Raw genomic sequence first — 18,050 nt, forward strand, 5'->3', positions numbered from 1 at the left:
CGAGTTTGGTTCAATGGAACCTCCGCCCAGTGTGAACCCAAGTAACTGCACTTGAGTTTGCGCCACCTGCGCTTTCGCTGGGTTGAGAGTCATACCCGCTGCATTGAGTCTCTGCAAAATGTCTCCAACGTGCTTAATGTGGTCGTCAAACGTGCGCGAGTATATTACAATGTCGTCGAGATAACACATCGCATGCGACCATTTTGAGTCGCCAAGTACCCTGTCCATTAACCTTTGGAAGGTGGCTGGCGCATTGCACAGCCCGAAAGGCATCCTTTCGAATTGAAACAAGCCTCGATGGCAGGTAAAGGCGGTCTTGGCTTGGTCTTCGGGCTCCATTTTTACCTGAAGGTAGCCCTTGGCGGCGTCAAGCGTAGTAAAATACTTTGCCGCCCCCAAGTTACCGACTATGGACTCAATGGTGGGCAGCGGATATGCATCTTTCCGGGTGAGCGCGTTCAGTCGGCGGTAATCGACGCACAAGCGAAAACTACCATCTTTCTTTGGCACAAGAACGACTGGAGATGCCCAGGGGCTATCTGAGCGTTTGACGACCCCGGTTGCCAGCATTTCATCTAGCACTCCATCGATAGCCCGCCTTTTGGACAGACTCACTGGCCTGGGGTTGCTCTTCAAGGGAAGCGCGTCTCCGGTCTCGATCTTGTGGCGCACTAGGTCGGTACAACCTGGCTCGTCGGTGAACAGCTCTTTATACCGGAAGAGCAAGTCCGACATGCGAGCCTTCTGTTCCCGATCCAGCGCAACTGCACCAGCCACCAAAGGGTGGACGCCCCCATCTTGCACAGGCGCGCGCCTCCGCTGAACCACGGACGCGATTCCCTCGCCGGCCCCGCTTCCCACAACACTGCGAGGAGGAGGCGCCCGCCCCGAGGGGGCAATAACACGAGCCGAGGGTGGGCTGGCGAAAGGTTTCAAGGGGGACACGGGGCCGATCCGGTAGCCACCGTTCGCAATGTCTACCACGATCCGGGACTTACGAAGAAAGTCGCGCCCAAGAATCACGGGAACAGTCAGTCCGGGAAGGTGAATAAAGCGAAAGCGCCCCACTCTCCCGCCCCATCTGACCATCAGCCTCACCGCGCCAGCCGCATGGGCGGCGCCGCTGGCAAGGCTAAAAGTTGCTCGGTAAGAGGGAGGCAACTTCGTCCCCAAACAAGGAGGCACTGGCCCCCGTGTCTAGAAGCGCCGCGACTTCACGACCCGCAATTGTGACATTGATGAACGGAGCTGGCATGTCGGAGGGCAGGCCAGCACGGCATACGGAGGGAACAGCAATTATCTCGATCGAGCGTGTCCTCACACCCGACCCCCGACCCCGTTTCCCTGCTGGACGGGCTCACTTGTGCACAGACGAGAGATATGGCCCAGCTCGCCACATTGGAAGCACCGCACTCCGCGTGCAGGCATGTCTCCGCGTCTTGGAAATGCCCCCTCCCGCCTGGTGCACCCCGCTGAGCGGCCTTCCGGCCGTTTCGGGAATGTGTCCCCTTGTCCCCCGCCGTGCCCAGAGGCTCGACTTTTGTTCGGACTAGCAGTAGCGGTGGCACTGCTTGCACGCCGGTGAAAAGTAAACGGGTCAAGAGCGCGTTCGCTTAATTTCCACTCTTGGCGGGTGTCCGCGCCGACTGCGCACACAGCTTGGGCAGAAGCATCATAGCGTGCATAGGAGGAAGCCCCTGTCCACGCGCAGCGGGGCTCCACTGCCTCGCTGGCAGGCGGTGGAGGGCGGTATGCGCGCATGGCGAGGATGTCGCCTTGTATGCGCTTGGCCTCCGCAGCCAGGTCATCTAGGTCGCGAAACCGACCGCCACGCAAGTAGGCCGCAAAAGTGGGATGCGCCTGCCTAACAACTCTCTCGACACGCTCGTCGTTTGAGGCAGTCGGCTCGGCGATCCGGAAAAGATCCTCCATTGTCCGCACATACTCGAGCAATGACTCGTCAGGCGCCTGCGTACGCAGCTCAAGCTCTCGCCGCATCCTACGGTGGTAGTCTACAGGCAAGAATTCCCGACGGAGAGCCGCCTTGAACTCATCGAGCGTGGTTGCTCGGCGACCGGAAAGCCGGTACCATTGCGCTGCTCGCTCCACAAGGGCAACAGGCACGATACGCGTGAGCATCTCGCGGTCATCCAGTGCTACCGCAGCCTGGTAGTGCGTTAGACTTTCGATGAAGTCAGTTACGCTGACCGTGTCGGCGTAACCACGGTATGTTGGGATGGCCACCTTTACCGCCGGCCGCGAGTGCTTGGATGCCTCCAGGGAAGCCTGAAGAGCGCCCGATAAGGACTGTATCAGCCGCGTCGCGTCCTGCAGCAACGCTGACGCGTCTGGTACAGGCGCTCCACTGAGAGCTCCCGCCTTTTGGGTCTTAGCATGCTCGGGATCCACAAGCAGCTGCGCTATCTCTTCCGCCTGCCTCGAGCTCTCAGGAACATCAGGCGCGACCAATTCCTCGCTCCGTACTAGCGGGCTAGCAGCCATTTGCTCCGTAGTCTCTCTGTGTTCCCCATTAGCCAGCGGCGTGTTCGGCAATCTGCCTTCTTCCATCAAGGATTGCAGCCCTCCATTACCTATCTCTCCGTCCAGCGGACTCAAACCGGAGCGAACGGGTGCCGAGGAGACGCCTTGCGCTTGCTCCGTTAGTTCCGACACTGCAGCCCGTTGGGCTGCTGATACCGCTCTCCCCGACATTACAACATCACCAGCGACGATAGAGTTTTCCCACTGGGCGACGTTCGCGAGAAACGTCAAAGATGACGCCTCCCTAAAACTGGAGAACATGGCGCGGCAAGCTGGTCACACCGGTTCTCGGCTCGTTGTGCGTGGCAGCAATTGCACAGGCAGTCGCGGCCCCACGTTCGGGCGCCAGAAATGTGGGTACCTCCCTTAGTCCCTCCGCGCGCGGGGTCAGCACGTAGCCCAAGAGTGGGCTTCCTTATATGTCCCGAGGCGTGCGAAGAGAGAGACCCACTGCGTGGTTCGAGCACCGAGCCGTAAGGGGACCGGACTGCTCTTGCCGCGCTCGTGCGCTCTCAATTCAAGAGCAGTAGCACGTTTGCAGCACACGTATTTATTGTGCTGACAACAGCGGTACACTCATACACAAGCACTGCATGCGGCACTCCTTTCGCCCGTGCGCACCTGGCATCCACCGCCACCCGACAGCGGGCCGCAGATGATGCGCGCGCAGACCGGTGCGGCGGGAAAACTCTAGTGAGAGCCGCGGCTGACTCGGGTCAGCGCCGGCGGTTACTCGGCGGGTTTCGCCGGGCGCTCGCAGGTTCCGCAAGAGCGGGGCGCGAGGCTCTCGGCTTGCGATGTTCGGGACCTGTGCGACAAGGCACGCGAATGGCCGTCGGCAAAGGCCTCGGGGACAGCGAATATTGGTCGCTCACGTACCTTGTCGCTTGCGTCGGCCCGTGTTCCGCCCTCGTCGCACGCCCACCACCAACTCTCCCGCGCTTCCGCAACCCGCTACCGAACAGCACAACTTCGCCCCTACGTCACACCCCCGCAACCCAATCAGCGGACCCCGTAGCACGACCCCCCGTGGAGTGCAGCCGGGATCCCCGCGAAACCGGAGGGCCCAGCGGGTGGTTAGGCAGCGTCCAGAGCCGTACCGCGCCTCCGCTAGCGGACAGGGTTTCGCAGCAGTCGAAAAGGAGCAGCACAGGCTGCCCTCGAGACAGCGCGAATCCCCACAACGTCATCTTCTCAATATCGTGAACGGTACGAATGTAGAGTACAGATGATGTGTCTGTTTTCTTGGCCAGTATTTTTCCACCGCTCGTCCAGACATAACTCCAGTTTGCGGATTTCTTTTTCGCAACCGCAGCTCCGAGCAACTGTTTCACAGCAAGGCACAGGTGCTCATTCACGAACACAGGCTTCTTGGGCGAGAGACCAAAGTCTTCCGTTGATATACGCGTTTTCTTTGCTTTCTGGAGCACCTCGTCACGTCTTGAGCGGTTCTTAAATTGAACAACAATGTTAGATGGCTCGTTTTTGTTTTTCGTCGGAACCCGACGACATACTTCGATGTCGCGTTCAGTAATGGGCGTGCTCAGTAGTTCCCCAACTCGCTCGAGGGTTTTAGGAAGGTTTTCTCTCTCCAGCTTAGGCATTCCCTTCATTTCTAGTTTGCACCTGCGTGAATACTGCTCTCCAGCTGTAATTCTTTGCTCAAGCTGGCAACCTTGTTGTCTCGGAAGATCACACTCAACAGTAAGCTTTTCATTGGCTTCCCTTAAAGCTTGGCTTTCTATTTCCAGCTGAGCTTGTTTCTTTTTTGTTTCTTCGAACTTCTCATTAAAGAAATCTAGACTTTTACGAAATTCTCTCATTTCCTTGCGAAATTCACGTTCCATATTAGCTTTAAGATCCCGCATTCCCTTTCTAAGCTCCTGGGCTCTATCAGGCATTATTAGGCATTATTAGCGCTTGCACAAAAGTGAAAAGAAAGTTCACAACAAGCAAACAGACACTGGTGTTGCTCCTTAGATCTGTAATAAGCATCACGATGTTCAAGGAAACGCGCGTTCTCTGGAAGCACAAAGATAAGACTTCCCGGGAGATTATGGAGTCCTTCCGCATAAAAAAGTCGGCAGATGTATGCGTGAGTTTGCCATCCTTGCTACTGCTTGACGCCGAGGGTGATTATCTTCAAAGAACACTAAACCATGATAACAGATAGATTCGTTGTGATTTAACGCGTGTTCTTGCTTGTAACCCTTGTAACCATGTTATGACTGTGCATGTAACCATAGGTTTCGTCTATATATTTTTTGTGCTTTTAATAAACTTTGTCAGTTGTTAGTGAGCACTTGTGTTGTTGTCACTCTGTCTCTGTCCCTGTCCCTGTGGTGCCACACCAGTATGAATTCGTACCAACTCGCCCAATTTTCAACCCTTTTGAACGATGTCAAACGTGCCTGCTTTAGCTTGCAACATAAAAGCACTGTCCGTGTGTTGCCCTTGATCACTGTGCAGTATTCTTATGCAGTTTCACTTTTGGGTATATCTTGCACACGCTTTCGCTTTCGGTGTGGCAGCGCCCTAGCTAGACGTGATCCAGGAACAGCACTGTCATCAGTGTCAGAATAGTTGTGTGCTACAGGATTCTGCTCAGTGTGGAGAGACTGTCGACTGTACGGCGACAATAGGGGCTACTGCTCTGGACTGCATAATGACATGAGTAGCTGGGAAGCCACTGACCCAGTGTATGCACGAAAATAACTCAGAAATGCATTTCCGCTACAGTTATAAGGCGCCGACAAAACCACTAGCGAGCGCAACTTGGCGGGAGCAATGTATTTTTCTGTCTTGCCACAGTGCATACATCTGCTGGGATTACCGCAACGTTCAGAGAACGAAAAAGAAGCAGGTGACTAATTAAAAAATAAAGCTTTATTTTAGCTCCACTCGTTTCTTTTCTTGCTGCACAGTGTATGGGTGAACAAAAATGATGAATCTGCATCAACTACACCAGCACTAAGTCATGTTGAGGGTTCTTCCCTCGAAAGTGCGAGCATTTCGAAATTCGAACGGAGCAGGTGCACGGTACGGCTTGAGGCTAACTACGGGAAAAACGTCAGTGACAAGGGGGGGGGGGGGGGGGGGGATGACGACGGAGGATAAGTAACGTCGGTAACCTGATGGAGCACGCGATAGGGGCCGTTGTACTGACGGAGTAGTTTTTCGGAAAGACCGACAGGGCGAGAGGGAGGCCAAGCGTGGACGAGTGATCATCGCACGTAGTGTACTGGGCGATGTCAGCGATCGTAAACTGACTTCTGGTAGGCCTGGGAGTTGGTGAGACGGTCGCGGGCGATTTCGCGGGCCATGGTTGCTTGGGCGATGGCGTCACGTGCGTACTCCGTGGTCGAGGCCGAAGAAGGCGGCAGGAGTATATCCAATGGCAACGCAGGATGCCGGCCATACAGAAGATAGAAAGGCGAATAGCCCGTGGTGTCATGGCGCGATTAATTGTAAGCAAATGTTACATAGGGCAAGGCAATGTCCCAATCACGATGGTCGGGTGCGACGTACATAGATAGCATGTCAGTCAGGGTCCGATTCAGGCGCTCGGTAAGCCCGTTCGTTTGAGGATGGTACGCTGTTGTTAGTTTATGCAGCGTGGAACAGGACCGAAGTATGTCGTCACCTACCCGGGACAAAATTGGCGTGGGGCACCGTGATGAAGGATGACATTTTGCAATAGGAAATCGGCGACATCGGTAGCGCAACTGGTTGGTAATGCACGCGTGATAGCGCACCGAGTGGCGTAGTCAGTCGCGACAGCGATCCAATGGTTGCCGGAACTGGACATAGGAAAAGGTCTGAGGAGGTCTAGAACTACACGATGGAAGGGTACCAGAGGTACGTCGATAGGCTGCAGAAGGCCAGCAGGCAAAGTGGAGGGCCGCTTCCTGCGTTGACAGAGGTCGCAGCTGGCAACGTAACGCCGAACGCTACGGTAAAGGCCGGGCCAAAAAAAAGCGGCGTCGGACCCGATCGTACGTGCGGGAGACACCAAGGTGGCCCGCGGTGGGCAGGTCGTGTAGTTCCGCGAGGACAGACGAGCGGAGACGCTGAGGAACGACGAGCAGGAGCGGAGGGCCGTCAGGGCGAAGGTTGCGGTGGTATAAGATGTCATCCTGAAGAACAAAGAGTTGGAGCGAAGGATCGGGGTTGCAACTGGTGAGGCGGTGAATAAGGGGACGCAAGGAGGAATTTTGCCGTTGCTCGGCCGCGATGCTAAGCAGATCAGAGATAGCGAATAAGCATAGGCCGAGGTCATTGTCTCCAGGATCTGGCGGCTCCACAGGGTGACGAGACAGGCAGTCAGCGTCTTGATGTAGGCGCCCGGACTTGTAGAGAACGGCGTAAGAGTACTCTTGCAGGCTCAATGCCCAACGACCAAGCCGGCCTGTGGGGTCCCTCAGCGAAGAAAGCCAGCAAAGAGCGTGGTGGTCCGTCACAACCGAGAAAAGACGGCCAAACAGGTAGGGTCGAAATTTAGCGACAGCCCAAACAAGGGCGAGACACTCGCGCTCCGTTATGGAGTAATTGCGCTCGGCGGTGGAAACAACACGGCTGGCATATGCAATGACACGGTTTTGACCTTGGTGACGTTGGGCGAGCACAGCGCCGGTACCATATCCGCTGGCGTCTGTGCGAACTTCAGTGGGCGCCGACGGGTCGAAATGGGCCAATATAGGTGGTGAAGTGAGCAACTGGATTAAAAAAGAGCAACGGCACCCACACCACACTTCGTCCTCTTCGCGCTCCGTGCACGAGCCCAGCACTGCCTTCTTCGTTGTCCATATCTCCCACGTACGCAGTCTCATTTTGGCGTTGAATTCTTTACTGCAGCAGGACCTCCGCTCTTTCCTTACGTGCGACACTAGTAAACGTACTCAGCAGATGCTTCTTGAAGGTCGCCCAGGACGTGAGGGACACCCTTCCAAACAGTATATCACGAAAAGAGTAATCAAAAATCGATGAGGAGGAATTATTTCTGAATGTTATGGCAGTTTTGCGGAAATTAATATTTATCTGTCAGCTTTCACACTCTCTGCAGAAGCTAAAAAATGATTCGTTAACGCGCGAATTATCATCTCAAGAGGGAATGATGTCATACAAAACGCAGACGTCAGAATGCATACGAATGTTCAAGGTGACATTACAAGGTAGGTCTTTAATATGCAAAAAGAAAATTCAGGGGGGAGGGGGGACTTTGTTCATCTAAAGTGCGGTGAGGCGAAAGCCTTAAGAGCAGTGTTGCTTGTGTCACTGATGTGTGGTTAAGACGTTAAGCTTCGCGTTAACGTTAACGCTGCCAGGGAGTCCGCAGAACGCCATCACCCATTCGGCTCTAAGCCTTGCTCGACGGTAAATTGGTTTTTGAGGAAAGGAAATGTATCTTTTTCGCATATCTCGGTGGACACCTGAGCCTCGCCGTAAGGGAAGGCAGTAAGATGGGAGTGAACGAAGATGCCGTATTAGCTAGACGCGCCTTTGTTCATTCGAAAACAACGAGCTGGCATGGCGGAGTGGTTAGCGTGCTCGTCTCGCACTCCGGAGACCCTGGTTCGATTGCCCAAGTCGACTAATTTTCTCCTTGGTTTAATGTATTTATGTGGTCTGACTAGAAATATTAATTAGGCTAATTGGTCTTTACTATTGTTCTAATCCTATGCATCATGTCCTGTCACTCGCCTGTCAAGTGATGGAACTCTGGAGAATGTTCGACACAATGTCTATGAAACGCCTAGAAACGTTTAGCTATTAATCATGATTAATGACAGTTAAGCATGACTTGCACATTTCGTGATGCTAGTTAATGTATGGTTAGTGATAGCTAACGTGATCTTAATTAGTACACTGATTAATTAGTGTTAGTTAATGTACAGGCGCAGTGCACAGTCCCACATGCCACTTCTTAACTACTACTAATTACCAATTTGTCATTTAGTCATTAAGTTCAATGCTATAAACATAAAATCCCTTTATATCATCTTCCAATGTCTTTCGACTGCACCCGATTAAGTATCGATTGGCTGTTGATTGACATATGCCCATATAAGGCATACATTCGAAACAACGCGGACACATTTGCTAACAAGTATGAGGCATTAAAGGTTTTCGCCTTAATAGAAATAATAAGCCCTAAGACCGGGCATTGTGGCTGAACTGTAGTTCACTAACAGTAAAACGCTCAGAGAGGAAATTAAAGATCCATGTCATGAATGTTGACTTCTTCTGAGATTATGCGTAATGTCGTGTGCGAAGTCAAATAATTGGTTAAATGTTCTAAAACCTCGTCTAAATCCGTGCTGAACATAGGATAAAACATTATTCTACTCAATAAATTTCATGATGAGTGTGTGGATGATGAGGTCTAGCATTTTACATAACGACGATTCAAGTGAGATGGGCCTGTAGTTGTCAAGATGTTTCTTATTGCCTGACTTAAACAACGCGAGAACTTTTGCAATAACCAGGATTTAGTTGCACTACTAGAAGCAAGAGGTTTAATGAATATATTGTCACGTTATAGTGACGGCAGTCCAGCGGTCAGGAAGACACCAGAAATACTTGCAAACGAATCTCTTTATTTGGGCTGACTTGCGCCCGCAAAAGAACTGACTCACTCGGTGGCGGCGTAAGCAACAAGCGTGCTCGTCAATCGTCGAACTACGAATGTCCGCCGCTCGCGGCATCGCTCAATTTAAAGGCGGCAAGGAAACTTCCAGATAACAGGACAAGATCATCTACAGTAATCTAGAAAAACTTAGATGCAGCCTTTCATGGCTGCGATCAATCGAGATTAGTCTGGTCGCTTCTCGCGTCATGAACAAAAATGATAACTGCCCTTTCCTGCAGCCTTGAGCGTGAGCGAACAAACACTACAATGATACGTGGCAATATCATGTCGGTAACGAAATGTACACAGTGAATATCTAAAGAGGAATGCAATGGAGATTCCATCGTTTCCACTTGATTTCTTCAAATCTAAATTCAGTATCATAATCAAAACACCCTCTAAAGATACTGTCACATCATCAATTGAAGATAAGTCAGCCTAGAGGAACGAAGCAATGATTAGATTCCATGCCGTAAAACAGGCAGAAAAATGACTAAAAAGCTTCTGAAATACTTTTAGCGTCCTGAATTAGTTTGTCGTTAACAACAAACAAATTCGATGGAGTATCTTTTGGAAGGATCGCAGTACAAAATTTTTTCCGGTTGATAATTAGTAAACTTTCAAGTTGAACATCAAAGAAATTTTTTTTTTGCAGAAGTAATCAGAGCACGCAGCTCTTCCTTCGCTTCGTTAAACGCACAATGCTTTCAGAATTAGAACATGACCTCGATAATCTTGTTTTTATCCGACGTGACAGATGCAAAATATCCCGGTTTATCCAGGAGGCGTTCAAGTTTTCCTTCTTTGTTTTAACAGGGACAAACCAATTAATACAGGTTTTAACAATATCTCCAAAAAAAGCAAATAAAGTATGAAGGTCACTTTTTTACTTGGGACTGAAAATTCATCGAAACGATCAGCAAGACAGTCAGTGATAGAAACATTGTCGTCACTCTGGAAATCTGGAAAGGACGAAAAGACACATCGCAGCTTGTTAATAGGACAAGCAATGGAAACTAGAACTCCTTGATGATCAGAAACACCGTTTATTATTTCACATCGGTGACCCTTCTCTGCGAGATCAAAACTTAGAAAAACTAGGTCTACAATGCATCATTTTGAGTTGCACCGTCGACAATTCGTGAAAGGCCGAAGGCTGTAGACACATTTATTACCTAAGTGTAAATGGAAATGTTCTCTCTAGAAGCCCTTAGGAACAGCCAGTGAATGCCTGGGCCATTACAATTTCCCATGCACACGAAGCTAAAGGAAGCGAAGGTATTTTCAAATATAAACTGATTCAGATTAAGAAAGTGGTCGATAGGAGAGGCGGGCGGGAAAGAACAGGCACAAATAAGGATGGAACATTTAGAGAAGATGATCCTGCACCAAACGGCCTCCGTATCTAAAGGAGTTGGCAAAAGACTAACCTTAGCATCTGATCGTAAAAGCAGAGCAACGCCCTCTCCTATACCTTCTTGGCTAATGGTCCGAAATGCAGTGTAAACAGAAGGAGTGAATTCACAGTCGTACGTACATGCCATCATGCAACCAAATTTCGGTGAGGAAAACAACATGTGGTGAATCGACAGAGAAGACCTATAGTAGACTGAAAACATTTTTGACGACGCTTCTTGCATTAACATTCAATGGGGTTAGATTTTCCGCAAAATTACAAGCGAGTCATTCATAAAGGCGGTGAGCGAAAAGGACTTCGATGGAGGTGACGGACCGGATGTTGGCGAAGACGATGGATGCATATCTTCCACACAAGGGTTATCTAGGTTGTTTAGTGCGCAAGGAAGCTTAACTAAGGAATGTAAAGCGTGATACTAAGCGTACCAAGCCTTATCAATAAATGGTCAGAATGCAGCCGTACACGAGAACCGTTGCTGCGACAAGCAGCCGAAGCGTCCCACGGGTTTTGTTGGACAGACAGCACCCTAGACGAAAGGTCCTCCGTAATGTAAACTATACACCCTTTCAGTTTGGCACATTATTCATTTAATTTATTTTTCGCAAAAATCAAGGAGTTTCAACAACTTGACAAACCCGATCGTTGCGCCTTCTGCCTACCTTCAGCAACATTCGATCTGAGGGCACTCAATACTCAGTTTCACCGTAACTCAGAAACTTGCAAGTCATTGGTTTCCTCTTCTTCCTCAGCCTGGTCAGGCATTATAATCTTATTACGTTGCGAAAGGTTTTCTAAATCATCGATTTGATCAGTGAAGTGTATGAGTGTATAACTTGTTAGAGAAAATTCGAACGCAGCTCTTCACGACCACAGAACGGCAATTCTAGAATGGCAATATGCGAGGTTCCAAAGCTTCGAAATGGTTCAAAAACTGTCAGTCGATATCAGACACATCAGCAAATCACGAGCAATAGTTTTCTGATTTTCAAGCAGCTCCAAAAATATCAGAACAACTAAGGTATTTTCAGCAGCGTCACTCCAACAGCGCCTCAAAGATCATCCGGCCGAAGAGATCCGGCCGAAAGCACGCCGACGCCTACTGTCTCTCTCTCGTGTCCCTGTGGAGCCCCCGCCAGGTGACCGCGGCGAAGATTATTTTCTATACATACTTAGCTCGACAGAACTCAGTGAACAGCAATGTGCCGACCCGGAGTTCAACTCCCTCATTGACTATATTGAAGGTCATAATACCACGCTCCGAATAAGCTTCAAATGCTTTCTTTTGTCGATCTGGCTCTGCGTCGTCATCTTGTTCAGAAAGAACTTTGCGCCAAACACGAGAGCAAACCTCGTGTTTGCTGTTTGAGGCGTAAACTGTCAAAGGCCCCAAAACATGTCAAACTGGCAGCGTATAAGGCTTTGGTGCGGCCTCGTCTGGAATATGCTTGTTGTTTATGGGACCCATTTACGGCCAAGAATATCTCCAAGTTAGAAAGAGTGCAGAGGATAGCGGCCCGTTTCATTTGCAATCGATACAAACGAAGAGATAGTGTATCTGCTATGATCAATTCTATTGGCCTAGAATCCCTTCAGACAAGGCGCACTGAAGCAAGATTGAAATTTTTGTACCTAATATATAATAACCTGATTAGGATAAACACCCATGATTATATTACTCCTGTTTCACGAGCAAGTACGCGTTATAACCATGGAAAAATGCTGCAAGAATTTCGTGCATACTCTAACACAGTTAAACACTCATTTTTTTTTTTTCAAATCAATAGCAGAGTGGAATGAATTGCCGAAGTGTGTAGTGAACAGCCCAAATGTAGAAACGTTTGTTGATAATTTGAGAGCCTTTTCTATGTGAAACCCTTGTCTTTTTGGTTTCTTTTTTTCGTATCATCGTTTGCTCTTGTATGAAGTTCGTGCATATCTTGTTTTTTCATTTGCATCTGTGCTCATGCCCGCGCTCATGCCTGCTTGGAGTCGAGCGACTCTGCAGTATTAAATAAATAAATAAAAATAAATAAATAAAAACCTCGTGATTACGCAAAACCTGCATGCAGGCATCTTGAAAACTTCGCACGACGAGCCTAACTCTGGATACCTTGTTGTCGCTCGGACCTTAGCCTGAACACCGCAGAAGTACTATTGGCCGTGCTAACGGCGGACGTTGTTACCTATATCAGAAGCCATCTGGATTGCCAGAGCCCAAAGACTCCAGAAAAGAATCGAGTCGGACTCGTGAACCCAATGCAGCCACCGACAAGGCCTTTCCAACAAGTTGGGATGGTCCTTTTAGGCCCGTTCTCTACGACTGCGTCCGGCAGCAAATGGATTATAATGGCAACAGACTACCTCAGCCGTTACGCCGAAACAACAGCCTTGGCCACCGCCACTGCACTGAACGTCACGCGTTTCTTTATCCACAACATCGTCCTTCGCCAAGACGAAAAAAGCATCCTCATCACTGTCTGAAGACTGGCTTTCACTGCGGAAATGACACAGGCAATACTGCACTACAGCCACACTAGCCACCGCCGGGCGGCAGCGTATCATGCTCAGACGAAAGGCCTAACTAAGCGTCTCAACAAGACGCTTGGGGACATGCCGTCAGAGTACGTTGACTTTGAACAGAAGGCCGTGGACGACATCCTTCCCTACTTAACGTTCGCGTACAATACTGCAGTACAAGAGACGACACGCATGACACCTTTGAGTCTCGGCTATGGACGCGATGCGAAGACGACACCCGACCGCAAGCTCCCTCGCAAAGAAGGCGATGACCTCAACACCGACGTAGTTATATTCCTTCAGCGTGCTGAAGAAACTAGCCGGCTGGCAAGAACTCGAGGCCCGCAGCAGCAGCGGTTCGACGCACGGCGCTGTAACCTGCGACACCGCGACATACTATCAAACAGGAGGTCGGGTTTGGTATGGACGCCCATACCACGGCGAGGTCTCAGCGAGAAGCAGTTACGACGCTACTTTGGTCCCTATAAAGTAGTTCACCGCTTGTGCCCTCTTCATTACAACGGTCTCCCCGACAGCCGCGACCAATCACCCCGACGTCGTCAGTGGCTCATCTTGTACAGCTGAAGCCTACCACAGATTATTCTATTTCTTTTGCTGACCCTGATGGAGTCGCCTTTGTTGACCATGTAGGCGATAGCTTTTACAGGGGGTGCACTGCTAACTCTGTTGTTCCTCCTTTATGTGGAGGGTGCCGGCGCGAGCTGATGGAGCCAGCAGGTGGCGCCGCGTCCAACAGAAGCGCACCCACGCTTGATACAACTACACGCGCGATGCTGGGCCAGTTTCGCCGATGCTGTAGCGTTCGCCGCATTGCTGTCGTCTTTTCGTCTTTGTGAACACGAGTTCGCTCAGCAAACGTGCTTCTTTCCTTTCTTCTCCGATCGCCTGTCTATTCCCCGTGACAATATGCCCGCAGCACCTCGTCAAAGCTCATTGAAAGCAAGACACCAAAAGGCCACTATCAGCTTGGAGTGTTGTGAGTGGAAAGGCTAAAGTGCGTTCCTATACATCACCATGTACCTCCCCCACACATGATCGCCATGGTTTGAAACAAGACGAAAATCGCAAAACACAAGGGCTTTGCCTTTTCTGACTTCCATAGTGAAATGTACTTCCTCCGAACATATGTTAAAGGTTTTTAAAATCTTATCCGCTCTCCCTTTTAGCTGAGGCTCGCGTCCATAAGTTAATGACCACTAGAATGTCATCAACGTAGCGGCAGACTTTCACTACGCTAGTTAGCTGCGTCGAGTTCCTGCGACCGGAGAGGTTCAGAATGGGCTAAAAGTATCTTGCATAAGACTGCGGCAACGCATGAGCCGATGCAAATCCCTTTCCGTCCAACATACATTTTTCCTTCAAAGCACACCAGTGTGGAATCCAGAAAAGCGCCCAGTAGCTTAAGGAAAAAAAACAGTTTGAAAGAAAAACATTGGCGGAGGCTTAGCTTTGGTTAAGCCTGGTAGCTTGCGAAAGCGCGCAGCGCCTCCAACTGAAGGAACGCAGTGCGCCGCGTCTACAGGTCACGCGTGGCTACCGGCCGGCGCTGCGCGACGACTGAAAGCGTCTTGGAACGCAGTGCGCCGCGTCTACAGGTCACGCGTGGCTACCGGCTTTTTGATGAAAGGAAATGGCGCAGTAATTCTATGTCATCTCGGTGGACACCTTAACCGCACCGTAAAGGAAGGGAGGAACGCCACAACCCGTTCGGCGCGATGCCTTGTTGTTGCGACTGAAAGAAAGAGAACTTGTAGAACGCCGCCGGGCTCGCCATTCTGCGGCATAGGCGCGTTGCTTAGCCAACCGCTCTTGCCTTTCTTCGTCTGTCTTCTCGGCACGGCGCCGGCGTTTGCGCGCAGCACGTCGCTCCAGCGACGCCTTGTACTACTCCTCAGACATGACTAAGCGGAGCGCGCCTGCGGCGCCCCGTTTATCCTCTCCTAGCGAGCGCCCTCACGCGGCGGGCCAAGAAGGCCGTCACGTGGTAGCCGCAGAGCCCAGCGAAGGAACGACTACGGCTGAACAGACGAGTTGGGCCCCCGCTCTCCTCTGCTCGTGACGTCACGCTGTCACGTGAGCGAAGGAACGACCTCCACCGACGGCAGAAAAGTGCTAGCAGTATTGCTTTCGCAATAAAAATACTTGACGCTCCGCTTATTTATGGCTAGAGTGAGAAGTGCGTGAGCGAAATCTCTCTGACAGTGCTTCGAAAAGAGTCGCTGCTTATGTGCAACTAAGGGACGTGGCTCTGGCACGCACTGTAATATCATATCAAGCGATGGGCGCAAGTGGTATCATTGCTTTCATCGGACGTTGGCAATGTATTTGCTTTTCTTGCTCTACCTTTGATGGTCACGTTACGTTATTCGATGCAGACTGCAATTGCGCAGGTAGGCTGTTCACAGAATAAGTTTCTGAATAAACCCAGTCGCTAGTAGCGCTCGTCTCGTTCTGTTCTCCTGTCCTTCATGTTTTCCTGCGCTTTAAACATACGGTATTCTATTTCGGAAATTTTCTCTTTTCAGGTAACTTGAGGGGTTAAACTAGGAGTAAGAGAACTTTGATGGAGTTTCATGCTATTTCAGCGATCTAAATTGGCTCATTTTTTTTCCCCAGTTGACGGAGTTTGCCATCTGCTACCGGTTAAAACCGACCCGACGCCGCCGGGGTCACATCAAACGACGCGGTGCAGGCCTTGTAGCAATGGCGTTCATTATAAACTACTAGTTAGTGTCTTCCTAGCATCGTACGAACATTGAGGCTATTTTGATGCAGCCGCTAACTGAAGCTAGTGGGTATCAGGTTGGTATTTCACCGTTCTTTTCTTCTTTTTACAGGAAGAAATGAGGCTGGACTCGCACGCAATGGTGTCAGAACCTAGCAGAGGACCATGGATCATCCTTCATCACGCCAAGCCTTAAAATTTGCACGCCGTGCAAGCTTATAAATAAAAGTGTGTGGTACTCTCAGGGAAGAAAACTAAATGCGCTGAGAACGAAGTCTTCTTGTATTCTGTTGGAAATTTCTTTTCTTGCTACCACAAAAACACAAAACTATGACATCTCCATCCACTGTGTTGTTCTCGGTCTGTTGAGGACAGTATATGGGCGCCAAGAACATCTCCTAATGTATAAAGTAAAAAAAAAACTTAAAGTCAGACCACACGTATTTAGGACAACTTCCCAGTGAAATCTGCAACCTTTCTGCGAGACTATGACTCCGGACGACCGCTAGCTACACCTCATCGACCCTGTCTGGTACATACCAACCAAATCCCTCACGATCAACCACTTTACGCGCTAGTCTACCCTTTCCCGACGGGAGCGACAGAATATGAGCAGGCTCACCTGCTCAGTTTGACCTCACCCAGTCAACATGGTTCGGGTCAGTAAAATAACGTGAATAAAACAACGGCAAAACCAAGCGACATATCTGTCGCACAGGCAACTCCCAGAAGAGATATGCGCTTACCGTCAACCCACTGACCGCGCACACGTCAAGTTCTTTTATATAACAGGATTCAAGCGCCATCTCGTGACTTCGCGGGCAGCTGCTCGCCTTTTATCAGCGTCAACTTTGAGTGCCTGCCACTTTTTGACGTCATGCTACGTTTTGGTCGACTACGTGTGCTTGCTTCTTTTTAGCCATACAAGCCACAGTTCCAGTCGTCGATATTGGCGCTGCTGCCTTCGGATCGATGGCATGTTTTGAGACGAAGAGCACACAGCACGCTTAGAACTGACGCTCCGTTGGAAATCGCCGCAGTGCGAAATGTTCCGCTGAGTCTTCAGCTTACAGCAGTGCAGTGCGGACGCATGTTTTGGCGCTCATCGGATTACGCATAGTGATCGGGACCCGACGAACTGGCGATTGCGAGAGAGACGTGACTGCGTAGAATAGATTAGTTTTTTTAATATTTTAAAAGTAAGGTGTGTTTAGACTTCGGCCAATTAGGTGACGTCCAGGCTAGAAGCAGGTCAGTGACCTAACCTCTGGGTTCTTCCGACAGCTTCTTGCAGGCAGCTAGGGTTTTCAGCGCTCATTTATGAGTCAACTATTTTAGAAACATAGTTCTAGATTTTAGGTTTTAGTTTTAGATTTTAGAAAGATAAGAATTAACCCAGCGTGCCTCGCAACGCTTTATGCGGTTAGCGTGTACAGAGCACGAGTCTTTGCCTGGCACTTCCAGCAGGGCTTATGTCCTTCGGAACTTCAACTCTCCTGCGCCCCTTTACAGCCATCAACGGGGCATTCCAGAGGGATGTGCGCATTCTGCGTTCGGACCTTTGGCGACAAGCTCGCTACTTCAAGGGGTGCTTGTGGGTGGCATGTGGGAGGTATGGCACGTAACGTCAGCGTGACAGGCCGCCGCGGTGACTCAGTGATTATGGCGCTGGGCTCCTGACCCGCAAGACGCGGGTTCGATCCCGACCACGGCGGTCGAATTTCGATGGAGGCGAATTTCTAGAAGCCCGCGTGCTGTGCGATGTCAGTGAACGTCAATGAACCCCAGGTGGTCGAAGTTTCCGGAGCCCTTCACTACGGCGTCCCACATAGCCTGAGTCGCTTTCGGACGTTAAAATACCCATAAAACAAATCAGCGTGACATGGTGTACAAGGAATGGTTCATCACCTCACAGCAGACGACGGAGTTTTTGTGGGCATCCGCCCTTCCACACGTTCATAGGAAGAAGACAGAGGTACCTTCCGGTAAAGTGCAGCTGTTGGGCAACGCTCATCTACCGCCGCAGCATCGGAAGACACTTGAGCAAGGACCAAAGTACGCCAACGAACCTGTCCTCTCGCCGGTTGAAAGGTTGGCCTTGGCGAGAAGCATTCCAGACAAGTCGTTGAGAGTGTACGCCCTAGGTTACTAGAAGAGAGCGTCAACGCCTTGGTTGCATCCCCGGGGGCACCACAACGACA

At 50.4% G+C, this 18,050-nt stretch overlaps 2 protein-coding genes across 2 annotated transcripts in view; one reads left to right on the plus strand and one right to left on the minus strand.

Moving 5' to 3' along the window:
• Positions 1–16,045, plus strand: part of LOC149326300 (cytochrome P450 3A19-like) — a 158,169-nt gene extending 142,124 nt beyond the window's left edge. The window contains exon 8 of the mRNA XM_089564533.1: positions 15,962–16,045. Coding sequence (XP_089420659.1) covers positions 15,962–16,045 — 84 coding nt within the window. The remainder of the gene's footprint in view (positions 1–15,961) is intronic.
• LOC149326301 (uncharacterized) lies at positions 1,318–2,802 on the minus strand. The gene has a single exon (XM_089563387.1). It carries the CDS (start codon positions 2,800–2,802, stop codon positions 1,318–1,320), a length of 1,485 nt encoding a protein of 494 aa, XP_089419513.1.
• Positions 16,046–18,050: the final 2,005 nt, after the last annotated feature.

The sequence above is a fragment of the Amblyomma mixtum genome, chromosome 10, assembly GCF_055824585.1.
Source record: "Amblyomma mixtum isolate Tamu chromosome 10, ASM5582458v1, whole genome shotgun sequence".
Lineage (NCBI taxonomy): Eukaryota > Metazoa > Arthropoda > Arachnida > Ixodida > Ixodidae > Amblyomma > Amblyomma mixtum.

What these genes read in the sequence shown, in the direction of transcription:
- LOC149326301 (XM_089563387.1), bottom strand. Translation starts at nt 2,802, where the DNA reads ATGTTCTCCAGTTTTAGGGAGGCGTCATCTTTGACGTTTCTCGCGAAC.